General features: G+C 35.6%; 1 protein-coding gene and 1 long non-coding RNA gene across 3 annotated transcripts in view; one reads left to right on the top strand and one right to left on the bottom strand.

The window, feature by feature from the left end:
* Positions 1–14,598, top strand: part of stim1b (stromal interaction molecule 1b) — a 34,893-nt gene that overhangs the window by 2,890 nt on the left and 17,405 nt on the right. For both annotated transcript variants that reach the window (XM_053478311.1, XM_053478310.1), the window contains exons 3-6: positions 5,805–5,935; positions 8,095–8,209; positions 9,199–9,310; positions 10,419–10,531. In XM_053478311.1, the coding sequence (XP_053334286.1) occupies positions 5,805–5,935; positions 8,095–8,209; positions 9,199–9,310; positions 10,419–10,531 (471 nt within the window). The remainder of the gene's footprint in view (positions 1–5,804; positions 5,936–8,094; positions 8,210–9,198; positions 9,311–10,418; positions 10,532–14,598) is intronic.
* Positions 8,194–10,500, bottom strand: LOC128507416 (uncharacterized). The gene is made up of 4 exons (XR_008355820.1): positions 10,413–10,500; positions 9,956–10,042; positions 8,355–8,482; positions 8,194–8,263 (listed from the first exon to the last, which is right to left on the bottom strand). It is a non-coding gene; the product is annotated as an uncharacterized LOC128507416 (long non-coding RNA).

The raw sequence follows: 14,598 nt of genomic DNA, 5'->3' as shown, positions 1-14,598 counted from the left end.
TGGCTTATTGTAATGTTTGCACTATTCAAATGTTTTACTGCAGCTAAGAGCTAAGTCATGGTTTGACTTGAATGGCCTTTGTATATAATGCTAAAAACATGTACAATCTACGATCTTTCATGAATGGCAAAATCAGCTTTAGCACAAACCCTCAGGACTCAGAAACCGTTGATATTTTCCCAATGCAACATTTCCTCTCTGTGGTCTGTTTAGGAGAATTAGGTTTCTCTGTGGTTGCTATTTTTGTATTTTCCAATTGTTTACAGTAGAGCACATTTAAATAAATGGTTGTTAATGGTTTGCAGCAATAGAAAGAATTTTTTTGTACAGGCTGTGATGTTGAGGACTGATTGTATAATGTGACAAAAAATTTCATAACTTCTCTTTAAAACAGACACAACGCAAACTTCTTCTTTTTTACAAATTGACATAAGAAAAACTTTGTGGTCAGTGATGATTTATTATATTAACTTTGTAGAGGCAGCTTTAGCAACTACAATCTCAGATTGAGTGAACTTTACTGTTGATTGCATAATTGTGAATCCTATTCAGATATTTTTTATATAGGTCTTTCATATTGTGCATGTTCCCATTTAAACGTCAGGTATGTATAGGATTTTCCATTGTCTGGGATAATTCTTCATGGTCTGGATAAAAGATGAAACCTGAACAAATGCACAGCTCGCCAGCCTCCACCTGCCTTATACTAATATTTACGTAATTAATATTTAAGGCACTCTGAGAACCTGCACCGCCTTTATTTCGAAACCCAGTCCAACGTGTATCTGATAAGGAAGGAAATCCGGTTTCTGATTTAATTATTCAACATCTACAGTGCTGTACAAAAGTTTTAAACCACTATGCATTTCTTCAGCTTTTACATCCGAAGAGACAGACTTTTATCTATTTTAATGTAGTATTAAGGAATATTTCTCAAGGTTTTCTGAGGGACTTGTTTGCCTCTTATTTTTCTTCTAGTTCCTGAACCTGACCAGTTTCAGAGGAATGTTTTTGTTTGTTAAGCAACCCAGAAAACTATTAATCATTTATGCATAAAAAATAACTTCAGGCATGAACCAGTGGGAAACATGTGCAGATGATGACAGACGATCAGGCCGGTGAATAGTATACTGGTGATGCTAAATGCTGAATTGTTTGAACAGACAAGAAGAGAAATGATTTTTCTGCTTAAGTTGTTACATACACATTTCAATCTATTTGTCCTAATCTGGATGTTATTGTCCTCTGTACAATTGCATTCTGTGCAAATGGCACTCTAGCACTTTCACATCAATCACGACTCTACCCAGTAATGGCTGTCTGAGATCAGCGCCTGATCTCACTAATGCTCTTGTGGATGAATGAGCAAAACCACCAGAGCCATGCTTCAAAATCTTATGGAAAGCCTTCCCAAAAAAGGTTATTATTATCCAGATGGAACTATATGTGGAATGGTATATTTACATAGGGGGCCACGGGGTCTTAGTGGTTAGCATTATGACCTTGCACCTCTCGGGTCCAGGTTTGGTTCCTGCCTCTGTGTGCATAAAGTTTGCATGTTCTCTCTGTGCTTGGTGTGTTTCCGCTGGGTCCAAAGACATGCGGATTAGGCTAACTGGCCTTGCTAAATTGCCCTTAGTGTGTGAGTAAGAGTTTGTGTGTGTGCCCTGCGATGGATTGGCACCCTGTCCAGGAGGGTGTACTTCGCCTTGTGCCCTAATTGTGTCCTGGGGACCCTGTATACAGGATTAAGCATGAGTAATATTCAAATAGTGATTCAAGTAGTCCTGCTCTTCATATTTATCATAAAATACCACTTAAGTAAGGTGTAATAAAAATTTCAGCGCACACTTAAATCTTGGGACACTGCATAAGGTTAAAAGAAATTATGCATTGCTTAGCATGCTGCTTTTCACAAGCTTAGACACATGTATACTAGGATACTAGTAAAGCAAAGGAGTCATGTTGGCTTTGGGCAGCAGCAAACAGGAGCTAGAACATTCTCTAAGAAAAAGTGACTTGTCAGATCTCATTTACATATCGTTCTTTTTGACTTCTATTAAGTGTCATAATTCATATGTTGGTCTTTGTACATTTCCCATAACACTGTTTTGCACTCTGAGTACCCCAATGCGCATTCAAGTTGGTGCTTATTAATTTGGACCATTGTAAATCATGAGTCTGAATGTGCTTTGATATGGAACTCAGAACCATGAGATTATTGCATGTACCGCATACACATACAGTACAGAGTGCATTCAAGAACTGCGGTACTACTTGTTCTCATATGCGATCACTGTTCTTGTTTATCCTTGGAATTTTCACAAACTGAGGCTATAGCTTAGCTGGAACCGAATAAGATTTTCTAGTAAAATATATAACTTTTAATCTAGATCTTCATCTTCAGTGGTCATCATGCACTGCATTCAGGCTGTAAATATTTGTTTGAATATTTATGACAAAAGAACTTTTGTTTAAAGATTTTTCATCAGTTCAAGTCTCTGGCAGGCTTCATTCCTCTTTTTTATTGTCATTGAGTGGGAACATTGCAATCTTTTGCCTGGACATGCGTATTTGTTCAGTCAGGTCAGGGAACAATGCTGTAAATCCTCATGACTCCATCAGTCTCTATACACAGATTTTACTATTATTACACTTCTCTCTATTGATGTTGTTTTTTTTTTGTTTTTTTTTTTGTTTTTTTTTTGCATACTTGCATATTTCTTTGATTGCCTCTGATGCAACTGGAAGACTACTTGGCTACTTACTGTAGTGCAGCATTGACAGAATGTGGGTGGGTGAATGTGTGTATGCATAGTGTTCTGCAATGGCCTGACATGCATTCACATCTTACTCCCAGTGTTCCCGGCAGTCTTAGTGACAAGGCCCAAGATAAGCAATTAATAATAGTGAGTAGAAGCGTATGAATTCTTTAGCGTATATTAGACTTAATGGTTTATATGCAAACTATATACATACACTTTTACCTATGACAGTTTAGGTACGTTTTACCATTTGCAGAGTCTTTGTGCATGTATTTAAAAATAAAATAAAATAAATAATATATATAATTCCCCAATTTAGCTAAATTATGCAGTTTTTAAATATTGCAAATATTATTTATCTATCCCTCTTTCTCATTATGTGTAATAGTGTGCTTTAGTGAATAATCAAGATGTATGGTGTTTGTTCTGACTATTTGAGGTAAGTTTGGTGGTTCTTTGTACATTGTGGTTTTCTTTTTCTCATAGTGCTTAAATAGAATTGCAAATGATGTGGTAGCTGCAAACGCATCAAGGTTTGGCTATATATAGAGTAGCTCAGATTCTCTATCCTCTGTAGGAAGAGTTTTTTTTTCACTCAAGGCACTGTTTTTCTTTTTTTTTTTCTTTTTTTGAGACTTGGGTAGACTCATGTTTAGAGGGAAATTTTAGACAATTAAATACAAACTTTGCAACCACAACAATCTCTTACCGAATGTTATTCCTTTAAGATAAACACTTCCATGTGGCTAAAAAGTAAACTTTTATGAGGCACTATATTAGACTTAATATATCTTACTATTAATTTTACTATTTACATATCGCCATTAAAATGATCAAAAGGTCTACTCTGAGATTCCACAGTTTGACCTTTCTTTACTGCTGCATTAGTAATCCTACAGTTCTCTTTACAAATAATGTCGGGGGGACAAAAACTTCCTCCCTGTTATTGCTGTATGAACTTCTTCTCAGCACGACATGCTGTTAGGGTTATTTTTACAATTGGACCACAGGCTTCTTCCTTATAAATATTAAAACAATGACGTGTACAAACTCGTTTCATGATTTACTGAAAGTTGTATACATCACTAGTTAATTAATAAGAAATTAGTAGTGGATTTGTAGTGTATTTTTACCATCAGTAAAGCATGCATGCTGCATTGGATTTTCAATTGTCAAGCTCTCCATCTCCGGTTTAAATACATCTAACTTTTAAAGAAATTGTTACATTTACTTTTGCAATTACTAAAAACAATTGATTTATACCCTTCTATAAAAACATACAGTTTTCTCCTGCTAGTTCACTAGGGATGAAACCATATATGAATATATTGTATTAAAAGGACATAGAACTACATGGTCTTAATGTATAATATATTCAAAGCTCGATATTCTCCCTATTTTCTTTTATGAAAGATAGCCACAGGGTTTCACAGGGCTTCTGGCTGAGGCTAGAGAGGGCATGTGACTGGGATCCCATGGGCCAAAAAAAAGTCATGTGGACAGGAGGTTTTTACTTTCATGTGAGTGAGAGTTAGAAAAGAATGAACATGTTTATTCATTAACCTGCTTGATATATTTACAGTGTTCAATTATTCATCATTAGTATAAATGCAGTTAGTATTTTGCTCATACATGGTCCCTAAAAAGTAAAACTTATCCCAGCATTTCACTAGTGCTTGAATACCGTCAAGGTAGAAAGTTTCAGTATGCTGGAGCCATTTTCAGACTGCCTGCTTCATGTCTAAAACACTGGCCTAGATGTTATTGCCAGGATGTGGGAATAACTCCTAGCCAAGTTCCTGTATTGTGCAATTGTTAATTGTGAATGAGCGTGTGTACAATTTCATAGACTGATGAGTCTCTTCTGGAAGGTATCCATCAATTCATGAACAATAATCAGGGATCAGGCATTTCACTCGCGGAATGTTTAAAGGAACACATGTAGTGGACTCTTATACACCTCATCCAAAATCGTCATTTACAGATCTACGGCCTACTTCATAGTGTTTGCTCTATTCAAACGTTTTATTGAAGTTAAGAGTCTCATAACCGTACTGTCTTTTATCGCTTGAAGTCCTGGTTTGACATAAATGGCCTTTGTTTTTACCACATATATGCTAATGCTCACCTTCTCTATCACAATTGTGCATGTCATGCTTAACATATTTGGTACAATCAAAGTGCTCATATTCATTATAAAATAATGATTTTGTAAGTAAGATAAAAATTTAAAACAGACCTCTAGTTGAGACTAATTACAAACTGAAGTGATGTAACTGAAGTTGCTGGCATTTTTCCCCAGTGTTTCCAGTGCAAAAGAAAAAGGTTTAAATCAGACTTGGTTTTAGACAAGATGGTAAGATGATAATATGCAAAGATGAGGAGTAGTAGCTCTGAAATACAATATACATCTGTTGAATACCTGGTTGCTTAATATAAAATAGATAGATAAAAATAACAGGCTGTTTTAAATGTTTTAAGTTTTATTCTCGAACCATTTACGTATGAGGAGATTTTGTTTTATTAACCTCTGACAGTGTTAGCACCAAGCTAATGGAGGTGTTAATTCCGCTCCCAAAGTCATACCATTAGCCTGCTGCATTATAAAAAATGACAGAAAAATTGTGTTGTTTTTAATGAGTTGAAGGCAGTCAGAAATACTTTTATAGGATAATTTGACAGGATTTCTGACAGAATTTTTAAGTAATGCTTGCAAATCTTCATAACATTCACTGTTAATACTAGCCAGAGTATGAGCTAGCATGAGCTAATAAGACAGAATTTCTAAAAATTCACAGCTGTTCATAATCTTCACTGCTGTTGCTAGTGAACAAGCTAATTTGTGGCAAATTCATATGATTTCCATAAGGATTTTTAATAATATATTCATAAATGTTGCTAACATAAACTAACTTCACAGACTTTTAGTATTTATTTCATGGTTATAAGTTTTTATATTTCTCTCTCTGTTTCTCTTTACTTCTCTCTGTCTAAATTTCTTTTTTGTCATTTTGTCTTTTTCCTTTCCTTCTTCTGCAGAACTGTGTGCAATTGATAAGGTCCTGTGTCAGGATGAGAACGCTGTGCTGAGTTTCGAGGCCATTAGGAGCATCCACAAAGATATGGACGATGATGCGGATGGTAGCGTGGATGTGACGGAGACAGATGGGGTAAGGGATTAAAAGAAATTTGAAGTGGTTGTCATTTGTTTTTATTCTTAAGGAGGTGACCATACAACTCATCACCTAAGATGCTTGCCAAATGTTTTATATACTGTATAATCCAACCATCCATCTAGTACCCGCTGTAGTCCAACTAGGGATAGTGGAGGTCAGTGGTGATTACTGTTATGACCATAGTGGGACCACTGGTCAACATTCACTTATGCCTTCACACATTACGGGCAATTTGGAAATGCCAGTTAGCCTAATCTGCCTGTCTTTGGACTGTGGGAGTAAACCGAAGTACCCGGAGAAAACCCACCAAGCATGGGGAGAACATGCAAACTCCATGCACACAGATCCTGAGACAGGAATCAATCCTCGACTTTGGCAGTGCAAGGCAACAGTGTTAACCACTAATTATCCACCTTGCTGCCTTTATATATAACATGGTACTATATTAAATACTAATATAAATATTGAATTTAAAACTATTTAATTTTCATTCAACTACTCAACTTAATCCAATAATTAATAAATGAACTAATTAACCAGTATTAAAGGCTTTATTTAACTGGTTTGCTGTTATGCAGCAGATTGTAACCCAGTAAACATGATATTGCTATCAGTTATTAATATCTGGGGAACAAACAATTGGATCTTGTCCTTGTGATAATGCCTGATATTTATATGCTCATTGTCAAGTTGGCCAGCTGTCACTATGGCAGGAAGGGGATTATTATACTTTACAGCCTGTACTTCTGTGTCCTTTACAGAGGAAAGGGTCATGTTCTGTCTGTGGTGAGGCAACATGTCTAGCCAGTGCTAGACAAAGCAGCTAGTTTTTATTTCACCAAAAAAATACTAAAAGAATGGTGGCAGACAAAACTAAATTTTATAACACCCAAAATATTTTTTAACCCAAATAATTTTTTAGGAGCCATAATTTAAGTAACCAGGCAAACTTATTTAACCACTCTGATTTTAAAATAGAGCCATGGGTCCAAGAAACTTAGCTGTGTCCTGCTATGAGTCCAGCTAAGTGACTTGACCTGAGAACACTCACTGGCTGACTTGATCACTGTATCACAAAATCCTTCAAGAATAAAGAGGGGGGAAAAAAACATAATTTTAATATTTTAAAAATATATTTATTTTATATACTGATCGGAATACTACCAAATAAAATGTTAAATCAGTCTCTTCACTTGTTTAGCAATTCGCTCAACCAACTGCTTGTCAGCATTAAAGTACCACTCACTGTGAACAGAGCATGAGACTACAGGAGCACAGGTGATAGTACAGAAGGGGTTTGTTCATTGATGAGAGCACTTGCAAAATATCCGCAAACATACGAGAGTTGTATGGTCTGATGAACTGTCTTATCTAAGCCTTCTTGAATGCAGCCCTTCTGTACTATTACATGTACTCCATTACTCTCCAGTACTATCATGCTGGGCAGTTAGACGCAGGAGAGGAGCAGGGAGCATCACATGATTAAAGATTGCTGCATATCTTTTTAATTCAGTTTTAGGGAGTGGTCACCACAGGGGACTGTCTTGGATAAAAATTAGCGCACTGGTGACTATTTCAGTCCCATTATACAGTTGTCATAACCTGAAAGAGATTTCCTTTTGGTGACTCTGTCGTGTTCTGCGTCACTTGTATCACCCAGACCTCCTGAGAACAGCTCAGCTGCAGCTCTCTGTACACTTTATATTGAGTAAACTCTCTAATCACTGATTGACCACAGCCTACTCAAGGTTATGGATATCCAGCAGCTCTGTTTTCCCATATATTTATCAGAATGAGTCATAGCATTAATATCTTTACTTGTTCCTAACATAGTGTTGCAATCATTATATAGCATAGTGGTACTAATGGAAACATCCAGCCGTATAAAAAGGCATACTATTTTGTTTTTATACAAGGTTATGGCTGGTTGGTGATCAAGGTAATGATGCCCTTTTTTTGCGGAACAGTTTAGCTAAAAAAAAAAAGCATGTGATCATTGTGATGCAAAGTGTCTTAAATAACTTAAATAATTTATTTTTGTAATGGTCAGTAAGATGTTCATCATGGGAGACTCTTCACAGCAACATGACCTCAGTGTTTATTCCTAATTGCTCTAGCAACATTTTGTGGTTCATCTTTGTTTGCTTGTGCAGTTTCTCAGAGAAGATCTAAAGTATAATGATCCCAAGGCAAAACACAAGAGTTTCCATGAGGCCGACCTGCTGATCACTGTGGAGGACATGTGGAACACCTGGAGAGCCTCAGAAGGTTAGTTCATATACTCACACAGACACTTTGTATCTGCCTTCACACCACAAATAACTGTCAGGAAATTAAAAGGATGTGGTTAAAGTTTAAAGTGGAACTTTTCAACATACATGCACAGTGTTTGGACCACACTTATCATGCTCACCGTCCTTTGTTAACCTCTGCTATGGATGAAATGATGTAGTTGGCCTTGACCCAGTCTGCCATCTGTAGTCTTTGATGATGGAGCCAATGGAGAATCACAGCATGCTGACATATTTTAATCCCTCTGGCCTGTTTGCTCACAGAGATAAATTTCTCTGTTATGTGGCTGCAAGTATGAAGAGGAAGTCTTATGTCTAGCAGCTTTTGATTTGGAGTTTATCCTACTGGGGTGCAGAGGAAGATTTTTTTTTCCATTAAACACGGTGTGTAAAACAATAGAGCACAGGAATGTTTAGGATAATTTAGAAAATCTAAATATAAAACAACACAGCGTTTGTGTTCTATAGCATATTTAAAAATCGTACCTGAGGTTCCTCTTTCTGTCAGGTTATCTTTAGTATCTAAAGTTGTATCGTCACCCTCATTAGAGCTGTATTTTTACCTGATCCTCTTCTAACCTTCAATTCCGTGTTCACACTTCTGGTTCTGTAGTCACACTCTTACAACTTTACCTCTTCCTTGCATTTTATGGTCACTTGTCACGCAAGCCGCACAAGTAGGTAGTATTCATTAGGCATTTTGGAAAGTTGTTGTCAATGATAGTGGCGAAGAACCACTTACAGTAAGAGGCTACTTGATTGACATGACAGATGACCCATTTTTTTGGCAAATATAAAAAATGTTTTCATTTAATTTTAATAAGCTGCTTAAAGTATTGTTGATTTACTTCATTAAGGATAATAAAAAAATGGCGTCCTTTTTCTATTTTTTGTCATTTTTTAGTCTTTAAGTCATTTTAATGTTGAATTATTAAGTAAGAAATGTGACTTATATATCTTTCTTAGCATATAACTGGACGGTTGAGGAAGTGGAAAAATGGCTAAATCATTTTGTGGAACTGCCACAATATGCCGACTCCTTTAGGAAGAATGGGATCGATGGCCAGGCCTTACCCAGGTAAAACAAAGTAATATTATCCTGCATACCTTCACATTTATTTTCCTTAAAATATAAACTTTTAATTGTTCTGTATGTTATATTTTTACAAGGATTAAATTAAAATCAAATCAGCAGTTAGACTAATAGACAAAGCATAAAATTACGTAGTTAGTTTAATTGGTAAGTCGGTGCTCCAGTCTACTTGCCCGATCCAATTCTTTTGTTGACCTGGAAACTGAAATTGGTATTTGATTTAACAATGAGTGTAGTGAGTTTTCATGTAGTTTATCACCAGCAGCATGGGGATTTCATACCAGTACTAGCAATTTGTAACCAGCTAAAGCAAGACATCTGGCTTTCTTGACCTCATAATATACAGCCTATTAACTCTTTACCCTCCTCCAGAGTAAATTTTTTGCTAAAATAGCATCCATTTTTGGAAATGAATGTGTGGTTGCACAAATATGATGTTTTTTAATCCAAATAATCCGAGGAAAGATGTTTTGATGTGCTCAAACATGCCACATCAGAGGACAACTTCATCCCCATTAGAGTCAGATAAAAGTCACTTATAATTATTAATGTGAACTGTCACAAGGAAATCTGATCTGACTAAAAAAATCTCAATTGCACAACGTGGCCAATGTGTAATGGTAGCACTACCTATTTTTGTAGGAAAGTTACTGGTTGACTGTGTGCTCCACATTATTTTGCTCTGATTCATCCGTGTTTCCACATTTCCTCATGTTCCTGAAAAGGAAAACATTATTTGTTATCTCTGCATGATGGTTGATATGCAATTTTTTTCCATATATGACGCATAATGCATCAGGGTTGGGTTTCAAAATGAGTATCGTGTACTATAGTTAAATAAAGTATTAAAGTATTTCACAAGTCAGCAGGAAGTAGACGTTCCAGATATTAAACCTACTCATTTTTTTTGTTGTTTAAAATGAAAAAAGACATGAAATCTAGGGATTTTTGTCTACATTTAAATTAGTAATGGCTCATTAAGTCTGCATAAATTGCAGATCCTAATCATTCCTGTTTACTGTATTGTATTTACATTTGATTTTTGCATTTTAAAATGTTTGATAAACAGTACTGTGTGTCCTCCTACCATTAGATTGGCCGTGAAAAACGCCACTCTGACGCTGTTTGTGTTGAAGATCCTGGACCGCAGTCATGCTCAGAAACTGCAGCTTAAAGCTCTGGAAACAGTGCTGTTCGGCCCACAGAGTAAGAATCCCAGAGTGGGTTTAAGATTTACAAACAGAAAGCTTTTTAATAAAAAAATGTATAAAAATTTTGCCTTAGCTTAACAGTTTTTTTCATATTTTGTGTATATCTGTATGGCTGTTTTAATGTACCAGTTACTATCAGATATTGGAAACTACGTGACTTACTAGCTCAGTGCTAACATAACATGCTAACATTAACATTAACATTGCTAGTGGAAGGTGTTTCGCCTGCCATGCGGTAGGCCCGGGTTCGGTTCCCAGCCAGTCCCCAAACCCCAGCCACTGGATGCAGTGCCGGTCCCAAGCCCGGATAAAAATGAGAGGGTTGCGTAAGGAAGGGCATCCGGCGTAAAACCTGTGCCAAGTTGTAGTGCGGACTGGGTATTCCGCTGTGGCGAACCCCTGCCGGGAGCAGCCGAAAGAGCAACAACAACATTGCTAGTGTGAATTTGCATTATCATAATACCAGTCATCAGATAAATGAAAGGCACCCCTGAAACATGTACCATCTGCATCAATGCTGAATTAGCACTTACTTTAATGCTACTTTGAAAAATTTTTTTCAACAATATGTCATTTATAACACACCAATTTCTGGAGAAACTCTGCTGTTCCTTGTACAGTAGGTACACTACATACAGTAGGCGGCGACTGACCATCACACCCTTATGTGGTTCCTCATTTAAATTGTTACTACAAAGCAGGTGGTTGTGTTATGTTTGTATTAGCATTACAGTTTTCTTTCCTGGAACTAAGGGGACCAAACCTGTTCCAGCATGACAGTGCTTTTAACAATGAGCATTGAAATAAATTAGAATATTCATGGAAAATAGTATCAGTTTGTCCTGGACAAGCAAGCCGAGGGCGACAGTGGTAAGAAAAAAACTTCCTGAGATGACAATAGGAAGAAACCTTGAGAGTAACCAGACTCAACAGGAAAGCCATCCTCATTTGGGTGATATCAGATAGTTTGACAATAAATCACTCCCTGGTATATCTGTGTGCTAATCGGTTAAAAGTTACAGTAAATAAAATAGAAAAGGTGTTTTAGGTTAATATAAAATCCACTTTTTTACAAAGCAAAGTCTGTAAAGACATGGCTTGCTAACTGTACTGGTTTGCTTAGAACCCTGATCTCAACCTCAGTGAACAACTTTGGCAATAACAGAAATGCTAACTGCACGCCAGGCCTCCTTGTCCAGCTTTCGTGCCTGACCTGACTAATGCAAATCCCCATAGCAATATTTTAAAATATAGTGGAATGACTTCCCAAAAGAATGGACTGGATCAGACTATCTGTAAATTTGATGTTTAAAAAGCAAATTTGTATTTTATGGTCATGTTTTGGCTATATAGTGTGTAGGCATTATATTTTAATCAGTTTATTATAAAACAAATGTTTTTGGATTGCTATTATAGAGGTGTGCATATATAGTTTATGTTTATGTAATATATTTTTATAACATTTGCCTTGGCTTACTCTCATGATTAAAGGCAGGATAATTTTTGTTCCAGGAAATAGTTAATAGACTGCCTTCCCTAGTTAACACGCTAGCAACTGATTCAACTCAGTTCTACAGCCCTGTATCTAGCTGCTACATTGATTAATCTCATGTTTACATGAGATTTTTGTTAAAAAGACATTTGATTGTCTTATTATTAACAAATGTATCAGATTGATTTAGTACCAGAAGAATTCCCTACACATTTATCATTTCATATGAGCTATACTGTAGTACCATATTTGTGATTAGTCTTATTGTTCTATGTTGTTTTCAAGATTCAAAGAACTTTATTAATCTTTTAAATAAAAATTTATTTAGAGGGACTGTGGTGTATAATAGCTATAGTGGAGTTTGTTGTGTACAGGAGAATATTGTGGCACTGATAACATGTAATAAATTTCAGTGATGTAAAAATCATTTCTGTAAGTCCTGTGGAGTGTCGAGTACAAGTTTGCAGATTAAGTCAAGCGCATCCAGATTCTATTTCTGTATTGAGAGAAAACACGCTCTAGATTGTTTTTACTTGTTAATGAATATTTTCAGTCTGTGTTTGAAAATAGCCAGGCACTGTGGAGAGAGAAAGTCGGGTAGGAATGGGCATATTTTATTAGAAACGCTTGTTTGAGCGTGACATGTACAAGTGGCTCAGGATACAGGGAGAGAGAGTGAGAGAGAGGAGGGGGGTAGTCATTAAATTATTTATGCATTTGGTAAATACTAGAATGTTTTAGTATTTGAATGCTTTGGGATATTATTAGGATTATAACTTAAAACTGGCGTAACATTACATTATATAATATTAGAGCTAATGCTATAATGAGTGTTTTTGTTACATAAACCTCAATAGTGGAACAGTGTGTTGTTTTAAAGCAAAACACAAAAAGTCTGAGGAGGCAATAGCCTGTGTGAAAAACCTTGCATTTATGGCATTTGACAGATGCCCTTATCTGGAGTAACTTACATTTATCTTATTTATACAACTGAGCAGCTGAGGGTTAAAGGACAATGCTCAAGGGCTCATCAGGGGATTTTTGGCAGTGCTGGGCTTTGAACTCGCAACATTCCGATTGGAAGGCCAACATCTTAACCATTGAACTACTATTACTCCGTTTAATATAATTAATATAGCTAATATTTTAATGCATCACAGTTGTAAAGTTATATTTACTATATTTTTGTGTGCTACCTAAAACTGCTGCCTTCAACTCTTTTTATTTCTTTTGGCCAAATGCTAAGGAAAGTTTAATTATGCATTATATTTAAACATTTATCCAATGTTGGGTCCAGTCTACAAATTTGTTTAAACAAGCAGCATTCCAGGAATGCTTATGTTTCCTATAAGTGAATTACTGTAAGCTGGTGATTATCTCTTCACTCATCTATTTTCAGCTTGTAAGATTCCACTTGTTAGTTTAAAATGGTTATTACAGTAATGTTAGCGAAATCTTCAGCAACCATGGCAAACTGGACATTTTTTATGACTATACATTTCGGTCCTGGTTATGAACAAAAAAGTCAGTTTTGTGTACCATCTTGTCTTGCTACTTGTCTCACCAGAGATACTACAGTTGGCCTCTCTGTAAAGACTTTTTTTTAACTCAGTCTATAGGCAATAGATGTTTTCTGTCCCTACATGTTTAAAGATCAAGTTCTCAAGGTCTCTTTTATATCTTGAATGAGGTTTAGAAAAATATTATCCTTAGGAAGCAATCAAGTGCTTTAAATAGAAATGTTTATTTTACTTGTGGAGGAAAATTGATGCAATTATTATATACTAACTATATCACTAGTAAATGCTTCCAATTTGACTATTTTTGGCTGCTACATATACACTGTAAAGTGCACTGTAAGTAAAGTACAATATAAAGTAAACACATTTCCTGTATATATTTTAGCACACTTAATGAAATTGCCTTTAAATTAATAATAATAATAATAATAATAATAGTAGTAGTAGACATGGTTTGTAATGTGCCCTAATGAAAGCCAAAGTCTCCTATCCATTGTCCCAAAATTATGTTACAAATGTACAAAAAGGAATGCATTATTATTATTATTATTATTTTAATTATTTGATCAAAATTAAATTTCTGGTGATTCCGATAGTATGTATGTTGCTGGCATGGTTGGGTCATTTAAGATTTCATTATTAATTTTAGCCCAAAAATTTATTTGACATGATGATAAACAAGCAAAGGAGAAATACAAGACATTTTATACTATTTAGGTATTATTACTGTTTTATACATCTTGTTTGTACTATTAATAATCTAATTTATATTAATTATTTTTAAAACATAGAATATTTTCTGCTCCGCTGAAAAATTAAACCAATTACTCCAACTCAAACCAACTCAAACTACAGTATAGCTGAAATTACTATATACTGTGGCCCCTCTTTTTTAATCACCTAAGATCACTTAATATGGACTTCAGACAGAAATAATGTGCTAATCTGCTGATCCACATGCCACCCATATGCAAGCTTGTATTCAAATTCCACATGAATGAACAAGATGCTCAGATGCAATCACAGATCCAAGGCCAGACATTAGGATGT

Source organism: Clarias gariepinus, chromosome 19, assembly GCF_024256425.1.
Source record: "Clarias gariepinus isolate MV-2021 ecotype Netherlands chromosome 19, CGAR_prim_01v2, whole genome shotgun sequence".
Classification (NCBI taxonomy): Eukaryota; Metazoa; Chordata; class Actinopteri; order Siluriformes; family Clariidae; genus Clarias; species Clarias gariepinus.
The sequence above is the reverse complement of the archived record's forward strand: the minus strand, read 5'-3'. Positions and strand labels throughout refer to the sequence as shown.